Source organism: Miscanthus floridulus, chromosome 6 (assembly GCF_019320115.1).
Source record: "Miscanthus floridulus cultivar M001 chromosome 6, ASM1932011v1, whole genome shotgun sequence".
Taxonomy (NCBI): domain Eukaryota; kingdom Viridiplantae; phylum Streptophyta; class Magnoliopsida; order Poales; family Poaceae; genus Miscanthus; species Miscanthus floridulus.
The window spans coordinates 89,097,831-89,115,873 of NC_089585.1; the positions used below are offsets into that span (position 1 = coordinate 89,097,831).

Sequence of the window (18,043 nt, forward strand, 5' to 3'; positions counted from 1 at the left end):
CCAGTAGCTAAGGCTCCAGAAGGTGTCAAAGAATTAGTAAACTAGTTTTCTAATAACTATGAAGTCTATGTTAGTAAAGAAATTCAAATGGAGGGTGATCCCACCTCATTTGAAGAAGCCATGAGAAGCGTTTACTCGTTTGAATGGCAAGAAGTTATGGAAGTTGAAATGAATTCGATGAATACCAACGATGTTTGGAACTTAGAAGAAATTCCTAATAGAGCCAAAACAGTAAGCTGTGAAAGGGTCTACAAGACAAAATGTGACTCCAAAGGGAATGTGAAAAGATATAAAGCATGACTTGTAGCAAAAGGCTTTATGCAAAGAGAATGAATAGATTACGATCAGAGTTTTCTCTCCAGTCTCATGCAAGGATTCTTTTAGAATCATAATAGTGTTATTGACATATTATGATTTAGTGTTACATTAGATGGATGTAATGACATCATTCCTCAATGGGGATTTGTATGAAAAATGTTTACATGGCACAACCCAAAGGTTTTGTCGTGGAAGAAAAAGAACGTATGGGATGCCGCCTATAGAAATTCATTTATAGGTTAAAACAAGTCTCTAGACAGTAGTATTTGAAGTTGATGAAATGATAAAAAAATTTGGGTTTAAAGAAAATGAGAAGGACAATAGCATTTATGCGAAGTTCAAGAATAGAAAATTCTTTTTCCACATCCTGTGTATAGATGACATCCTACTCACCAGTAGTAATGTTAATCTGTCATTGGAGAAGAAGAAGTCTTTATCCTCAAGTTTTAATGTGAATGATCTTGGTGAAGCCTCATTGGTTCTAGGAATTGAAATTCACCGAGATAGATGAAAAGGGGTATTAGGACTATCGCAAAGGCATACTTAGAAAAGATTCTAAAAAAATAAAGTATGCATGCGAGTAAACCTACGGTCAAGGGTAATAGATTTGGGAACTTTCAGTGTTTCAGGAACCAATATGAGATCAATAAAATAAACATGGTTCCATATGCTTCAGCTGTTGGAAGCTTAATGAATGTACAAGTAAGAACTTACCCTGGCGTAGCTTACGTATCCGGGATATTTTGGCAGAAGTCCAGTCCAGATATAGATCACTGGAATAGAGTTACGAATGTCTTACAATTTTTGCAAAGTATCATAGGCCTCATGCTGAGTAAAAAAGAACAAGTACTCTCAAATAGTTGCGGCTACAAATGTTAAGTTTTAGCGAGATGTGTAATGAAATTCACAGTAGTTGTTAACACTCACAGTTGGAGTATTATTGGGGAAAAGCTCCAATGAAACAGTTATGGTGTCATCAATAATGCATACCATAGTATAGCTTGTCATGAGGCCTCAGGAACAGTCAAAAGTGGTTACGGGAATATGTACCCGGATTTAACAATAGTAGTCAATAGCAATAACCATTTAAAGTAGTTAACTCCTAAGACAACAGGTCAAGTGTGCTGTCAAACACATTGACATTAAATTATATGTTGTAAAGGAGAAAATCCAGAATCATTTTGAAAGCATTGAGCATATAAGTACCAAGCAAGTACTTGCGGATCCGCTTACCAAAGGCTAACCACCCAGTGTGTTCAGAGAACACACAGTCGACATGGGTTTACGGAAAAGCCTATGATTTCTGGATTATAAGGGCCTAGTTGAGAATCTGTTTCAAAACAGAGAGGTACATTGTAGCAGTTTAATCTAATGGCAGCTGACTGTAATGATGAGGCACGCTCTATGCACTGATCTGCGATTGAATGGGGAAAAAATAAAGTAAGTTAAGTTTAAGTTATAAGATGAGATCAAGGGAGAGAATATTAGATTGATCTCCATCAGTTGGCCCAACGGCCAATTGGGTTCTTGATCTGCGCCCTGATCGGGGGCACCCGGCCGTTCTTCTGGCTGATGGGCCCCCGTCGCGCAACGCTATAAAGAGGAAGGTGGGGGGGGACACGAGGTTCACTGCAGCCGCATGTTCTCCACTGACATCCTAACCCTAGACCGATCGAGATGGCACTGTGAGCGACGGGAAGCGCCATCGCCGCCGCCACTGGACTGCGCCTCCACGTCGCTGCTACCTCGTCGGCGGCGCTATGACCACGACACTGCGCTGGATGAGGTACATCAGCAAATTCTTTATCTAAGTTCAGTTTTACCCGCTAGATCTATACAATTATATCACCTTCCTTTTTCCCGTGCTGGCCTCCACTGACGGTTGCGGCGACCTCGTTGTGTGCCGTGCCCGTGCGTTGCAGCGAATGTGAGGTGACGTTGCGGTTGGCGATGAGTTGGAGGCGCCGGATCCGATGAGGCTGCTGCGTCCGTGAGGAGGATCGCCGCGGCGCTGTGCCGGGCGCATCGGCCGCCGCGGGAGTACGGAAAGCGCGGCGACGGTTGGAGGTGAGCCTTTTTCTTGACTCCAGATCCATTTGCGTTGTTGCTTTCTAGGCGACCTCTATTGCAGCGCCGCACTGGCAAGACAAGATGGGCTCGCTCGCTGGTACTGCAGAACTTAGTACGAGCTTGATTGAGGCTTTGTTGTTTGTATAGGACCGCCAGTTGCATTCTTACACGGCCCGGCCCGTCTATGCTGTCGCAACAGTATTGTCTCTCAAAACAAATTTGTTGTTCAGTTCCTCAAACCGGGGGAGAAAAAAGAGAGAGAAGGGGAAGGGTTGTTCAATTGACACGAAACAGTCCACTCTCTCTATAAACATGGGGAACTGTTAGCGAGAGGGCCGTTCCCAAGATCATTCAAAAAAACTCTTGTTTATCTCTCCAGTTTCCACTCGGTCTTCTCGTCCACGGAGCCCCCACTATTCGACATTTCTATTGCCTGCATCCCATTTGGCCAATCTTGGTGAGCCGACTGTCCGGCGGCGTCGTCACACGGTGGCTCCTTCCCAGGTTTCTGGATCGGCATCGTCCTCTACGCCGTCCGCCGTGCGCTCGGCGTGATCCTGTCAGTCGCGTCCGGCGAAGCGAGGAGGTTTTTGATCCACGGCTGTCTTACCCCGGGTACGTACGCGCGCTGTTTTTCTCTATGCATCGTTGGCCATGCTTGTTCTGTTATTGATGTTATATCATTCATGGCGTTGAGTTTTCATGGAAGATTGCATGCTAGCTAGAAACTGTAGAAAGGTTCTCTATTCACCCGTGCCGCCTCGAATTCGAAAGGCCGCGGTGCTGTCGTTCCGGATCGATCAGTTCAGAAACTAGTTACCAGTATATAGTAGGCAAAAATAAGAAAACCAATAAAAACGAATGCTCGTCATTCCTTTAAAAAAGGAAAAAAAAAGTTTTTTTTAGATGTTTATAGACCGGAACCGATCCAACCGTCGTAGTCTCGTAGCAGGTGAGGAGGTTGCCACCGTGTGTGACGTTTTAAATTTAATTTACTGGATCAAAGTTTGGTAATGAGATTCGAAGACCGTTTCCATTGCACTTGTCCCGTTGCCGTACCGTTACATATGGGAAGAGGAGTTGGAGTAGTGGACTATATTGAACGCTAACTAATTCTTTTTCCAGAACTGAAGCGCTTCCATATATTTCGTACGGAAGAAAACAGTCGTAAGGTCAGGCATCCGTTTGCTCCTCGTCCTCAGGCGACGATAGGGTTCGCACGCAGCCGTCTGATCACCGTGTGCATCGTGGTTGGGCTGCCATAAATCCTGTCTGTCCTGATCCTGACGTGCGCACCTTAACTGTCGATAGAGCTGATACATCAGCAGACAGCAGCCAAGCTTTTGCGTGCGTGCCTTAACTTTTCTGTTTACTCAAACTTATCCTGCGGTATTAGTATATTCACAAGACCATTTGGTCGCTAATGATGACTGAATTCCTGGATTCTTGATGATTATGAACAGACAGCAGAGGTTTGGCGGCAGCGGCGTACGCCCGGAGTCGTCGTTGCGCTAGTGCATTTGTGGGGGCGGACGGGCCGTGCGTGGGCAATGGCGGCGCCGGCGCGCCCGTACAGGTTCCCCGTGCTGCCGGAGAAAGAGGAAGACGAGCAGGTGGCGACGCGGTGCACCAGGCAGACGTGCGGGACGTGCAGCGCGTCGGCGGTGGCTAGCTGCGTGGCGCTATGCTGCTGCCCGTGCGCCGTGGTGAGCTGCCTCACGCTGGCGCTCGTCAAGGCGCCCTACGTGGCGGGCCGGCGGTGCGTGGCCAGGATCGCCAGGAGGCGGCTGCGGAAGGCGAGGACGAGGCGCGTCCGCGACCTGGACGACGACGACGAGCAGGGGCAGGGCCCGCGGCAAAGTAAGGAGCTGTGGGGCGACCTGCCTCGCGCGGCCGTGGACGACGGCGGCAGCAGGGCGAAGGTGAGCTCCAGGATGGACGTGTCCGAGAAGGTGTGGGTGGACATGTACCAGGTCGGGCTCTGGGGTTTTGGCAGGCTGTCCTTCTCGGCGGCGGTCGGGGGCGGAGGCGACTCCGAGAAGGACGGCGACACTGCTCCTTTGTCCTGAGTAAGACGGCCATTGGCTCACTCTAGAGCCGGCTCTAATGTCGTCTTGTACAAACTTGTTTCTTTGGCAATTGCCTGCACAGGCTTTTTGTGATGGCGTCGATCGACCTTATTGTTGCATCAGAACTCTGTACAAAATTGCACCCAGTACATCATTGCACACACACTTGGCTCTCCCTGCTCCTTCTCGTCGACAAGATGGGCCACCGATTGTGATGCGGAGCTCTGCTATTGCTTCGCTTCCGGTGCCCACTTGTCAATGGGACGCCGGTTGCAGTTGCAGTCTTGCAGACTGGTGTAGTCAACCCTTGCTGCGATGATGGCTCGTCACTTCGTCAGTGCCAGCGGTTTCCCCTTCATGGCAATGCATCTGAGGCTAGCCTAGCCCTGCAGAGCCTTCGCCGCCTGAGCTATAGCTAGTCAAACGCGACGGAGTAGTAGGTGTCGTACGTGCACCTCCTCCTGGAGGACATGAGCCTGGACAGCTTCCGCTTGCAGAGCTCGAACCTGGCCGGCCGGTCGTCGTCGGAGCCCTGCGCGGCCGCGGCCCCGCCCGGCAGCCCCAGCTGTCGCTCCAGCTCGGCGAACTCCTCCGGCCGCTTGACCACGTGGTCGTAGCAGATGTACCTCCCGCCGGCGGTATTGTCGCCCATCGCCTCGTACGCGAGGACGTGCGCCTCGGCCACCGTCTCCACGTTCGCCGTGGCGAGCAGGCCGTCAGCGAGAATAGCACGAGCCCCTGCGGCCGAATATGCAAAAGGAGTCAGGTCAGAGCGATGAACAACGCGTGTTGGCGCACGTACGAGTTGGTGCATCTCACGGTACGCATCCCGGGCGGCACCGACCTTTGAGATACGCGATGGACGCGGTGGAGTTGCGGCGGCTGAATCCCGGGCCGGTGACGAGCGCGGGGCAGATGGTGACCAGCTTCAGGTCTCGTCCCCGCGCTGCCCTCCAGGCAGCCTTCTCTGCTGCCGTTTTGCCAAGTGCAAACCACAGCTGAAAAACGTTGCATCACAGTACTGGTACTATTAGATTAGACATCCCCATAATAGTAGACCTGTGCTAGGGATGGAAATGGGCCGGAGTCGACCCATTGGGAACAGGCCAGTAGGCCACAGGCTGTGCAGTTTTTCAACAGAAAAAGAGAAGCAGTTTTCCACTATTGTGACTTGGGGGTGCTCTTCAGCAGTTCAGTACCACTGAACCCTGGAAACCGACAAGAGCTGAACCCACATACTTGTTGGCGCAAACTTTAGATGGATTTTCTCGAAGATGGTTATGTGGCTTCTCCCTGATCGCACTAGTTTGTGTGATCAATTAAAGGAAACATAAATACAAATGCATTTATGTTTTCTCCCAATCACTCACCTTATTGTCGCGGCAAAAGCTCTCGTCGCTCCAGCAGCTCTCATCGATGATGGTAGGGCACCGCCGGTCATGAGGGTAGTTCTGCCTCCACACACATGCCAGCAAGGAAGAGGTGAAGACACATTTCCTGACCGACTCCGTCCTCACGCAGGCTTCAATCACCCGCTCCGCTGCTTGGGCTTCTAACGTTGCCATGTGTTTCTGTTGAAATCAGATATTGCCATATGTTAGCTACAAATTTCTTCAGCTTGTATTGATGTTTTTTGTGAGGTATACCCCAAATTTGTTCAAATATCTACTAAAGTTTTATTCAAAATATGTTGCTAACATGTGAAACATTATTATATACTGTTAAAAAACAAGAAAAGCCACTTTGTTACAATAGATAAATTGCAAATTAACCATGGATCTTGGCAAGCTGAAACTGCAGCAGCAGTGAGCTCAAGATTGGCTTAGCCACCTAATCAAAGATTTTACAGAATTTAATACGAGCATGTTAAGAGCAATTCCAAGAGCCTTTCCAAACTTCAATCTCTATGTTTATATCTGGAGAGCCATTCCATAAATATTTTCTTTGTATTTCTCTCGTGCATCCAATGGACTCTCTAGTTTTGTTCTCTGTGTTCCAATGTCTTATCATCATTTTGCTTGTGTGAAAAAAAAATCATGAAAGGACTACTCCTACCATATATTGAATTTAGAGAGTGATATAGCCTTCATTAATAAAAAGCGAGAATGATGGTTCTGGAGAGCGAAAAAGATATATATATAGTGCTTTAGAGAATCTATTGGAGTCTGATTTTTTTTCTTCTAAATTTTCGCGTGCCCTTAAACCCGGCTAGATCATCTTCTTTTTTCATCCGGAACAGTGTTTTTCTCTCACAAATTCCTCCAGCATTCCTCCAAACCATCCAAATTCCTCCAGAATTCCTCCAAGCGAACAGGCCATCCATACAGAGAGACTCTTGAGTCTTGAATATAAAAGGTTATCCAGGGCACTGTTGAAGTGTTGGTTAACACAGCATGTGACAACGATATTTTTGGCTGACTGGGCATTCGACAAAATAGTGAGCAGGTGAGAACTGAATCAGCATCGACTTCCCGAAGGGTTGCCACCAATCAACATAGCATCCTCGTTTTCAGCCTGGAATTTGTATACTTCGAAGGATAAGAGCTGCACCTGCTGGTGCTAACGACATCACGCAATATTCAGTGGAGGAGGCACGTATGACCTTTTGTTTTCTAATCACTTTGGGTGTTATAAACCCATCGTGAGTGGTTGCACGATATGTTTACGCCATGACGGTTCCAGCGTGCGCAAGGGAACCTGCTTGTGGACCTTGTGGTGGTTGCATTGTCCACCTCTAGTTGCTATATGTGAAATCAAAATCAGACGAAACGGACAAAGTGCAAAGGGGATGAGACCTCTGGCACTAGTCCACTAGATTAGGGCCTTGTTTAGATGCCATCCAAATTCCAAGTTTTTTCACTCTCTCTCCATCACATCAATTTTTAGCCGCTTGCATGGAGTATTAAATGTAGGTAAAAAAAATAACTAATTACACAGTTTAGTTGGAAATCACGAGATGAATCTTTTGAGCCTAGGTCCACGATTGGACAATATTTACCAAATAAGACGAAAGTGGTACTATTTATCGGGTTCAAAAAATTTGCAAAGTGAACAAGGCCTAGGTGAGTTTAGTTGAAAGGCCTGCTCTTCTTTTTACGGATCTTATATGTGCAAGTGTGCAACTCAGATTCAAATGAACAAAACTTGTAAATCTTGATATCCCTCATTAGTCAGCCGTGTAGACTTCGGATCAGTTGGTTGGAACGCCAAAAATGTTAAAGGTTCAGGAAGCTGCACAGGTGCAGTACAGTTGGAGAAGGTCCGAATTAAGAAATTCTTTCTTCAGAAGCTACCCTTTGCTTTTGCATCCTCTTAACCTCGTTCGTCAACATAAGTTGTACTCTACTTCCAAAGTCACGTGTGTTTCTATCGGCCGAGCTGCATCAGATCGGCTGCTGCTCATCTACATATTCAACACAAGACCAAGTAGAGCTGCTAAGTGAGCCGTCCGGACTACTCGCTCCGACCGTCTGCCGCGTCGCAATGATGATCACCACGTGGAATGGCGCTATGATGACCGCGACTGACGACAGGCTGGAAAGCTCGAGGGCCGGGTAATTTCGTCGACACCGACTAGATAACGTCATACGCTCCTGATCAGACGTTGTGTCTAAAGATAAGTACCTTTTTATATATGGATATTTAATAAAGTTTTTGTCATGATATTTCTTCGTACTATTCTCTACATGATTATTCTCCAAGCTAAATATCTTTAAGATGACACATACTATCGCCACTCAAATCGGACTGCGCCCTCGCCTCAGTCGGACACGCTCAAGGGCTTCGTCTCCCCACGCGAATTGACTCCGTCAAGCTCCGATTACACCCGTTTGCCTATGACTCCGCGTAGCCGCCGAGCCGCCAAGCGAGTCGCCAAGCGAACTGCCAAGCGAGCCGCCCGAGCTGCTCGAGCTGCCAAGCAAGCTGCTAAGCGAGCCACCCGAGTCGTAAGCAAGCCACGCCGCGCCGCGCCGCGCCGCGAAGAACGGCGTTGTGACAACAGCGACTGCCGTCATGACGGTAGGCCAAAAAAGCTCGAGGGCTGGGCAATTTCATCGGCGCTGACCAGTCACGTTTTCATTTGCGTTATCCAGAAGCAGCCCTGTCCTCGACCTAGCATCTAAACATGCACGAGCAGTAGCGCCCTACGTCATGAGCGGACGGCAGTGGCTCCTCGGTGATGCCCATATTCCTAAGCGTGCACAAGAATCTTGGGATAGAATGTCCCACACGTCTCGTCGGTATAGTGCTAAGCACTCTCCATGTTCTCCAATTTTACCACGGTTGAGTGCTAAGCACTCTCCAATGATCTCCATGTTCTCCAATATTCTCCATGTTCTCCAATCTTACCACGGTATAGTGCTAAGCATTCTCCATGCTCTCTAATGTTCGCCACGGTTAAGTGCTAAGCACTCTCTAAATTTCGCCACGGTTAAGTGCTAAGCACTCTCCAAATTTTGCCACGGTTAAGTGCTAAGCACTCTCCAAATTTCACCACGGTTAAGTGCTAAGCACTCTCCATGCTCTCCAAATTTCGTCACGGTTAAGTGCTAAGCACTCTCCAATGATCTCTATGTTCTCCAATACTCTCCATGTTCTCTAAATTTCGCCACGGTCAAGTGCTAAACACTATCCTATGTTCTCCACGGCATAGTGCTAAGCACTCTCTAATTTCGCCCTGATATAGTGCTAAGCACTCTCCAATTTCTCCACGGTATAGTGCTAAGCACTCTCTATTTTCTCCACGGTATAGTACTAAGCACTCTCCATTTTCTCCACGGTTTAAGTGCTAAGCACTCTCCAATTTTCTCCAACGGTAAGTGCTCAGCACTCTCCAATTTTTACTCCAATGTCCAGTGCTAAGCACGGGGATTTAGTCATTTTCACTTGTTTCTTTGATCCTGCTACAATATGCTGCTCTATCTTACAGCATGTTCGGGAACTAAGTGTGTACACTTCACCTAGCAATGAGTGTACTGTTTTCCTCTTACTAGTCTTCAGCTAAGCTGGGGGCTGGCTGTGTGCTCGGCTAAGCTGGGACTCAGTTATTCTGATTAACTGAGCGTTGTACTTCTTTGATCTTGACACCAAGTGCATTCGTCACATACTGTTAGGTTCGGGGATTACAATGTATACATTGCACCTTGCGGTGCTTGTATCAAATTTAACGGTTGGCTATGTTCCCGTTTTCTTTCTCAGTCGTTGATATTCTTTGATCCTGACACCAGTTGTCTTCTTCACCTACTGTCAGGCTCGGGGACTACAATGTATACATTACACCTTGCGGCGCATGTATCAATACTAACATCCTCTTTGACTAAGTCATGGATGATGATCATCTGACTTCGCCAACAAAGCCTAAGTGTGTACACTTCACCTAAGGTCGATGTCTCCGGCAAGCTCCACTGCTGTTTTCTCCGCCGATCAACTGGTCAGACCGCTAGGTTCATGACCTTCGTCGCCAACCAGCTGGTCCGACTGTTCGGCGCTCACTTCTACTTGGCGCTCACTTCGTCGCCGACCAGTTGGTTGGGCTGCTCGGTGCTCGATTCTTCGCCAACCAACTGGTCGGATTGTTCGTCGCTTCATCGTCTGCTACGCTGGGGGCTCGCCAGCTAAGCTGGGGACTCCTCGACGTTTGAATTGTTAGTCGCTTCATTGCCAGCTAAGTCGACGACTCCTCGGCGTTTGGATTCTTCGTACAAGCGTCGCCAGCTAAGCTGGGGACTCCTCAGCGTTTGGATTATTCGTCGCTTCATTGACAGCTAAGCTGGAGACTCCTCGGCGTTCGGATTCTTCGTACAAGCGTCGCTAGCTAAGCTGGGGACTCCTCGGCGTTTGGATTGTTCGTCGCTTCATCGCCAGCTAAGCTAGGGACTCCTTGGTGCTCGGATTGTTCGTCGCTTCATTGTCTGCTACGCTGGGGGCTCGCTAGCTAAGCGGGGACTCCTCGGCGTTTGGATTGTTCGTCGCTTCATCGCCAGCTAAGCTAGGGACTCAGCGTTCAGATTCTTCGTGCAAGAGTCCCCAGCTCTTGGCGGTCGGATCTTGCTATGTCTCATCGGTGTGCTATCAGCTTGCTCCATGCTGTTCGGATCAGGGTGCTCATCTTGGACAGCACGTCTGGGTCTTGATACACACATGTCAGATGATGTTGACAAGTTTTCAGATTTATTTTCTTTGACCCTGCTACAAGATTCATTCTTCATCTTCCAGCAGGCTCGGGGACTAAGTGGTTACACTTCACCTAGCGGTAAATGTAGTGCTCTTTTCTTGATTTACCCTCCTTATTGACTAAATCATGGATGATTCCTCGTAAACGGAGTCTAAGTGGCTACACTTCGCCTAAGGTGGAAAATTTTCAAATTTTTATCTTGAGCCCCTTACATCCTTCTGGTAAGCCTTACTTGGCTAAGTCCGAGATCTGCATACCAGTTAAACTGGTCGGCTTCGACTTCCACCGCTCGGATCACTGGTTAAATTGACCGGCTTCACGTCAAACTGCTCGGACTTGTTCAAGACAGCGTTGCTCAAAGGATACAAGGCGCTCGGGGACTAGCTGTGGGGGGTATGGCCACCGGTACCCACACGACAAGACATGGGCCGCGCCCCAAAAGTGGCCCAGCCCACAAGATCAAGGCGTGTACCGCAAGACTACATGAAGATATGATTTATTGTATAATACAAAATATGATATTTTTTTTGTAACCCTACTCCTCCAGAGTATATAAGGAGAGACAGGGGTCCTCTAGACAGAACATCGAATCTGATACATAATCAATACAAAATAACAGAGCACAGGACGTAGGGTTTTACGTCACATTGATGGCCTGAACCTGTATAAATCTTGTGTCTTGTGTCTCTGTTACCATCCGGTTCCTGATCACGCGCACCCCCACCGATCATTTACTACTGTGGGTATACCCCACGGTAGACTGTCGACTAGATTTCGTCGACACCTTGGTTCCAAATTATAAGACGTTTTGACTTTTTAGGATATATTGCTTTTATTATGTACCTAGACATAGTATATATCTAAATGCATAGCAAAAGCTATGAATCTACAAAATCCAAAATGTCTTGCAATTATTAGACGGGTATTGCTCGAATCCAAGCTAGAGCTAAAAGGTGGATGTATTGATGGTTTTATCTATAATGCCCTTCACCTTTTAGAGCATGGTAGCTAGATGTATGTAGAAGGGTAAAAGTGTCCTTTTGCAACCTATTAGGGGCACTAGTGAGATGTTTGTTCCATGGGGCTATTTTTTTTTTTTAAATAAACTCCATGGGGCTATAAGTTTGGCTGAGTTAGAGGCATCCAGTGAGATGTTTGCTAGATGCGGCCATTAGCTAGGTGGATTCAAACATCCACTTACTTAGCTATATTATTACTTAGCTATATTAGGAATCCTCCTCTTCACACTTCCGTAAATGCAATTTTAGATTTTGCCTATGTTGAGATTATCTTAACTTTGACTAAACTTATAGAAAATAATCAGATTTGCTAACTGATAACCGGTTGTTTCTGCTGGCTCCAACAACCGGATTTTCGTCCGTCAGATTTGCTTCCCCGCGGTGCTGGACGGCCGAGCGTTCGCCTCACTGACTGGTGCCAACCATCCCTCTCTGTTCGTGGAGAAGTCAGGTGCGTGGTCCTCCCTGCACTCCCTGTGCGTGGCCTCCATCCCCAGGATCCTCTGCGCCAGGTGCAGCCAAGAAGTGGCTGTGCGGGCGCGTGCACCGGCGCAGACGATCCAGGCGCCAAGGGGAGCATGTCAGGTAGGGGCTACTCGGGTTTGTATATGATATTTGATATTGGTGAACAATTTAACATATATTTTTTCTGATGTTTGGAATTCATAAATTTTTTTTTGAAAATTTGGCATATATTACATCACTCTAGAGGCCCTCTTCGGCTTATCCCATATTCAGCTTGTTCGGTTTCTTTTTCCAGTCGAAAAAGTATTTTTCTTTCATAACAATTCAGCCGGAACAGTATTTTTCAGTGTTCGCCTACACGGCCGTGTAGACCGATTACTCGGCGTGTAATCGCTACTCGGTAGCCGAACGTGCAGTTTAGGCCATAAACGGTAGGTTACACGGAAACGCCGTGTACACGGTAAAAAACGGCCGTGTAATCGGTCTACACGGCCGTGTAGGCGAACACTGGGTAATATTTTGAAAATAATTTATCTATGTTATTTTCAAAATATTACAAATGTTTATGATGTGTAATAAGTACCATTAGATTAGTTGTGGAATATACTTTCATAATAAAATTATTTGAATATACAAATATTATCTATGTTATAGGAATATATACACATGTTATTATAGTTATTTTTACAAATAAAGTAAAAACGAGTAATCCGTGTAAAACCGTGTACACGCCGTGTACACGGTCTAAACGCTACACGAGACCTCGCCGACTGTCTACCGTTTACCGTTTAGGAAAACATTGGTATTTTCAGCCAGTTTCAGCCAAGTTTCAGACCAGCGAACGGGGCCTCTGTTTAATAAATTATACTGAAGAGATCACTGTAAATATAATAATATGATAGTGTAAATATAGTTACACAACAATGTAATTGCTAAAAAAAAATCTGGCTGTTGGAAGGATTAAAAACAACCTACCTAGACGTTTCCAAAATAATATAAACCTCTGTTAATCAGCATCAGTTTTTTAAAGTCCAATTAATTTTAAGATAATGTGTATGTTCGTGTTAGAATTGTATTCTTTGTATAAAAGAGTAAGAAAAGGCAAGGTCTTACTTACTCGCGGTAGGTTTAACGACTGAACATCAATCACACACCCCAACAAACCAACGGTGGCCCAGCATTTCTGGATCATGTCTCCTTATCAGACTATCCTGCAATCCAGGTTCTCTCTTCTCTGGCTCTCTGCGATACACACATGTTACCATGTCCCCAACAGCAGGACCACGGAGGACGTTCCCGTGGCACGCGTGCCTCCACGTCTAGTCACAGTGTCCTTAAACGGCATCAATGCAGAGTGATGGTGACCTATCTTTGTTGTTGCCTTAATTTTTTTTTTCAGAAAGGTTGTTCCTGTCAAAATCACGGTCTAATTTAATCACTTTATTTATAACTGTAGTTGGTACTGACCATGGTACTTGACTTGCTTGCTCTGGTTTGTTGGGGATCCTCGCTCAATAAAGCTGTCGTAGCTGTACATTGTGTTAGCCGGATCACACTTTGTAACCCCTATATCCCTATGGCCTGCTGCCCTGCTTTGTGTTTTTGTATTCCTTTACCTTATTATTACTACTCTATTTAAAATTTCCCGACTTCAGAAGGTAGCTATACTATTCTGCTGCCTTTTGTTTTCAACAAAAATTTTCATCAAGTCAATGAAGAAGCAAAAAAAAAAAGACTCGTAACGTAATCATCGTGAAGTTTCACGCGTGCTCTTCTCTTTAACATACCGCTACCGGCCGTGATGTGAGCTAGGAGGCTATGAATTCGGAGGAAGTGGTCGCAGGCAGTAAAGTTTGGTGTCCTCACTCACCGTGTAGCCGGACATGCCCCCGGGGTCCACGAAGGCGGAGGCGTGGAACACGCCGGCGCATCCGTCGAAGGCGCGGTGCAGGCTCTCGGGGTCCATCACGTTGGCCATCACCGTCCACACCCCGTCCCTGCCGTCCTCGCCGAACATCTCCATCTCCCGCAGCTTGTCCATGTCCTCTGCCAACAACAGCACGCACGGGACACCCGGTCCATCTCAGATCTCATGGTCAGAAAACCAAGTAATTGAAACACTTGACAACACAGCAAAACAAAAAGTTAGTATCAATCAGCCTGCGTCTCATTCGGATTCTGTGCACGAAGATCGGCTCGCAGATCGCACAATGGGACCTCGTGAGATACCAAACCGCTAGAGGACACACGCGTCGCGTGTCAGAGATAGGCTTAGGAGTTAGGATTGATCGATCGAGTTCTCCGGATGGCCCCCATTCAGCAAAGGTGTAGGTTGAGGTGAAGCTTTCAGAAACCTAAACCCTCGCCCCTGGTTCACCACGGTACCACTTGGAGTACTCTGTTCATCCTAATGGCTGCCTGCTGCTTTCTTGCAAACAGCATCAAGACTTTTCGTTCATGGTTTAGTCTAGTTGACACCAGCAATCTGTAGCTAGGCGATCGAGGTGACATCCGATCTACGCACAAGATCTGGTTGGACTACGAAAAGCACATGTGACCAATCAATCGCCAAGTCGGGTGGTAGTGCTGTGCTAACAAGAATAAATTCATCTCGCCCTTCGTCGTGTTTCTTTCGGTCGTTTCAGCAGGTGAGTTGATCGGGTTATTAGGTAAGCAATGGGAAGACTAATACCTATAGTAAACAAACAAAATAGAATACCGCCGCGAAAACTATGTGCTGCAGAGCCCTATGCATACTAGGAAGTGGCTGTCATAATCCATAACTACCATTCGATGTTTTAACAAACAAATGATAAAGGAAAGAGAGAAAAGACAGGCTCTGTTTCATTAGCCTTTAGAAACGGAGCAAGAGGCCATTGGCCTGGTTCGCGTGCCCCTTAAACCCGGCTTAGATCCATTGCTTTTTACATCCGGAATTTCTCCGGATTCATTCAGATTTCTCCAGAATTCCTCCTAGCAAACGGGGCCATTGTCAGCCAGCAGTCTGAAACTCATCATGTAGGAAAGAAAACACCAGCTAGATGAAAACCCGGCCAGCTGTCTTCTTCAAACGGGCCGGGGGAATAATTATATGAACACACAAACGGGCTAATAAAAAAAAACAAGCGGATAATAGTTCTTATTGTAGGCATGCCTAATAAACACGTGATAAGTTGCGGCGTCAGCCCAAGTGCATTTGGGACAAACGAGAGCGCTCGCTTTGTGGGCTGAGATGCCGCCGGGGATTGGCTGCCGGCCGAGGTGCGCGAGAGGTGGCGTGACGACTAACGAGAGCAAATTAACGAGCAGAACCGACTCCACGCGAGCACAATTGGTGCGGAAAACGTCACTACGCAAACCCGACGGGCCCACGTGGCAGCGGCTCCAAGGCCAGAAGAAGGCACAACCGCACAAACGGCAGCGAGCGAGAGAAGCAGCCGGGTAGGTTCCGAGGTATAGTGACCTTGCGTCTCCAGCGCGAGGCGGACGGTGTAGCCGTGCCGGAGGAGGCGGTCGACGACGGCGAAGCCGACGAAGGAGATGCCGCCCGTGACGCACACGGCGCGCGCCGCGGCCCCGCCGGCGTCGCCCCCGGGGGCGCGCTTGGCGTCCGCGTGGCCCCGGCCCGCCGAGCGGCGCCACCCGCCCGCGGCCTCATGCCCGCCGCCGGCCAGGAGCGCGGCGCGCAGCTCGTCCACCTCCGCCTGAAGGCTCTGCGTGCTCCGGAGGACGCCCATGCCGGGCGCCGGGGTGGGCGGGCCCGGGTCCCTGCTCCCGCGCTGCTGATGCGGTCGTGGTGGCACGTGCCTCTGCGCGCGCGCGCGCCTGCCGATCCCCTCCGGGCTCTGGCACTCTGCCGCGCTCTCGGTGGCCTGGTGTTGGTGGAGCGGTTCGCGAGTGTTTTCACGACGAGTGGGGTGGGTGCGCGCAGGCGGGGACGTGGATAAATAGCCACATACTACTACTGCTAGGGCGCGGCCCGCGTGGTCAGCCACTGTGCTGTGGACTCGCTGCTGCCAGCCTCGGTTCTCCCGGGACATTGGGGTAGTTGCGCTGGACGGCAGGGATCGCACGGCCGTTCCTGTCCGACGGTCTAGCCTTGGGTTCGGCTTCGGCCTAACCACGTTGAATTTTTTTAACACTTTTTGTAAATTAATTTTAAATCTAACACTGTTTAAATTTTTTTTCTTCAAAACTAACACTTTAGGCCGCGTCTATTTCCCTAGCGCGGTGAAGCGCCTGTGCCGCGCTATGCATGGTGTCGCGGTGAGAGGGTTAACGTGACGACGACCGGGACGCTGATCAGTGGCGCGGCAGAGCTAGGTAAATACCGGCAGAGCTAGGTAAATACCGCTGCGCCTGCCCGTGGCTGGCCGCCTGCTGTAACACCCTCTGTGTTACACTGTTATGTTTTTGCTAAAACACCACATGAGCATCATACTTGTGTGTAATATAGGGTATAAATCAATATACGGTACTTGAAACGTTCATGTGAAACAAGAAACAAATGCTACATTTCATGTCGCTTTATATCGTTTAGGGTTCTAAGTGATTTTTTATCAAACAAAAATGCTATAGAACGCTTATGCGAAACTTTGATAAAGTTCGTAGTACGAATTTCGTAGGCGATGATGAAATACGTGCGGTCGATGACGGGGTTCGCTAGCTAGTGTATCGGGTAACTTAAAAAATCGCATTCGACGCGAAATCGTTTGGACTTAGCCGGAATTTCCCACGTCGGACAATGCGTTGACGAAGCTACGTTCGTCAATTTTTGTAGAACGATCGGAATAGGTAGTGGCATGGTTTTAGGGTTTCCTCTAGTAGCCTGATATACCGGCTAGAGCGTAAAATAGGTGGTGTAGTTACTGGATCATCGGGTTGGTTTTTGTAGTAACCTTAAAAAGCATGCAAGTCGCATGTTTGAATGGTGCCAGTGCCTGGGCGCGGTCACCATCCGGCTCTTGGCGTTGCCACGCCGGCCGCCCGTCGCTCCTACGCGCGCACACCTGCGCGTTTGGCTCTGCGCTTCCGGCCACGGCCTCTTGCTACCGTGCTCTGGCACACGGCACGCGCGCGCTAGGCCCGGCAAGCCTGGCTGCTCTGCCCCCATCCATTGCGTCCGCCTAAGGCTGCTGCTCGCCGTCGTGTCGCACTGCACCCCGGTCGCACTGCGCGCCGTCCGGCACTGCCGCACAGCTACTGCTCCCGTTGACGTTCAGCTGCGCGCGGGTGGGCTTGCCCTGCTTGCACTCGTTCTCACGTTTACGTGCGAGGCCACGCCAAAGGTTCCCGTCACGTCGCCTGGAAGATCGCTGGCCGGCCAAGCCGCGCCAAACCCAAACCAATGAGTTGGCCCCATCCTTGTTACCGAGCACGTTTGGTGGTCGAGTGGGAGGACAGCTTCGTGCCTAACCTACCACTATTGCGGTGGTACAATGGAGGGGCGTCAATTTAAGTTTTTGCCATCGTCGTCCGCCATAAGTCTATAGGCGTCGCCCCTGCAATTGGCCTTGCATACTCCACATCTTTCCAATTAATCGTACACACTTCGAGCTCGGGTAGTTAGCTTCCGATTGGAGTCGTCTCGACGTTCGTTCGGCCTACAGTGAGGTAATGCAGGGCGTTCCCCTCGCGGTGGTCCGCCATGGCCATCGAAGCGAGCGCACGGCTAGGGCGTCGTGTGGTGCTCCACTATTTCAATTAGGCTATGCTTTGCGTAGTGATTGACTTGGTGACCTCGCTCGTGTAGCGATTTCGTCTGCAGAGCAGCAGGTCGCTGGGAACGTCGTCGCTGCGCTTGCCGGGAACCAGAGCAACCCCGCATACGTGGCCAGTCGCCTTGCCGTGCCCCACGACCTCGTCCAAGCTGCCCTACGTGTCGCTGGTAAAGCCCTCCAACTCCTAGGATAGCTGGGTGAGTCAAT

General features: G+C 48.8%; 2 protein-coding genes across 2 annotated transcripts; one reads left to right on the forward strand and one right to left on the reverse strand.

Moving 5' to 3' along the window:
* Nucleotides 1–1,259: 1,259 nt before the first annotated feature.
* On the forward strand, nt 1,260–4,463 carry LOC136456282 (uncharacterized). The gene is made up of 2 exons (XM_066456083.1): nt 1,260–3,003; nt 3,852–4,463. Exon 2 carries the CDS (start codon nt 3,939–3,941, stop codon nt 4,455–4,457), a length of 519 nt encoding a protein of 172 aa, XP_066312180.1. The 5' UTR covers nt 1,260–3,003; nt 3,852–3,938; the 3' UTR covers nt 4,458–4,463.
* Nucleotides 4,464–4,541: 78 nt separating this feature from the next.
* LOC136456281 (cinnamoyl-CoA reductase-like SNL6) lies at nt 4,542–16,188 on the reverse strand. Its single transcript, XM_066456082.1, has 5 exons — nt 15,580–16,188; nt 13,987–14,162; nt 5,828–6,028; nt 5,302–5,455; nt 4,542–5,195 (listed from the first exon to the last, which is right to left on the reverse strand). The coding sequence occupies exons 1-5, from the start codon at nt 16,154–16,156 to the stop codon at nt 4,873–4,875; spliced, it is 1,431 nt and encodes a 476-aa protein (XP_066312179.1). The 5' UTR covers nt 16,157–16,188; the 3' UTR covers nt 4,542–4,872.
* Between the last annotated feature and the right edge of the window lie 1,855 nt (nt 16,189–18,043).

What these genes read in the sequence shown, in the direction of transcription:
- LOC136456282 (XM_066456083.1), top strand. Translation starts at nt 3,939, where the DNA reads ATGGCGGCGCCGGCGCGCCCGTACAGGTTCCCCGTGCTGCCGGAGAAA.
- LOC136456281 (XM_066456082.1), bottom strand. Translation starts at nt 16,156, where the DNA reads ATGTCCCGGGAGAACCGAGGCTGGCAGCAGCGAGTCCACAGCACAGTG. An exon ending in CCTCGCGCTGGAGACGCAAG is followed by an intron (nt 14,163 to 15,579) that starts GTCACTATACCT and finishes TGTTGTTGGCAG; the next exon opens with AGGACATGGACAAGCTGCGG. An exon ending in GGGGCATGTCCGGCTACACG is followed by an intron (nt 6,029 to 13,986) that starts GTGAGTGAGGAC and finishes TGATTTCAACAG; the next exon opens with AAACACATGGCAACGTTAGA.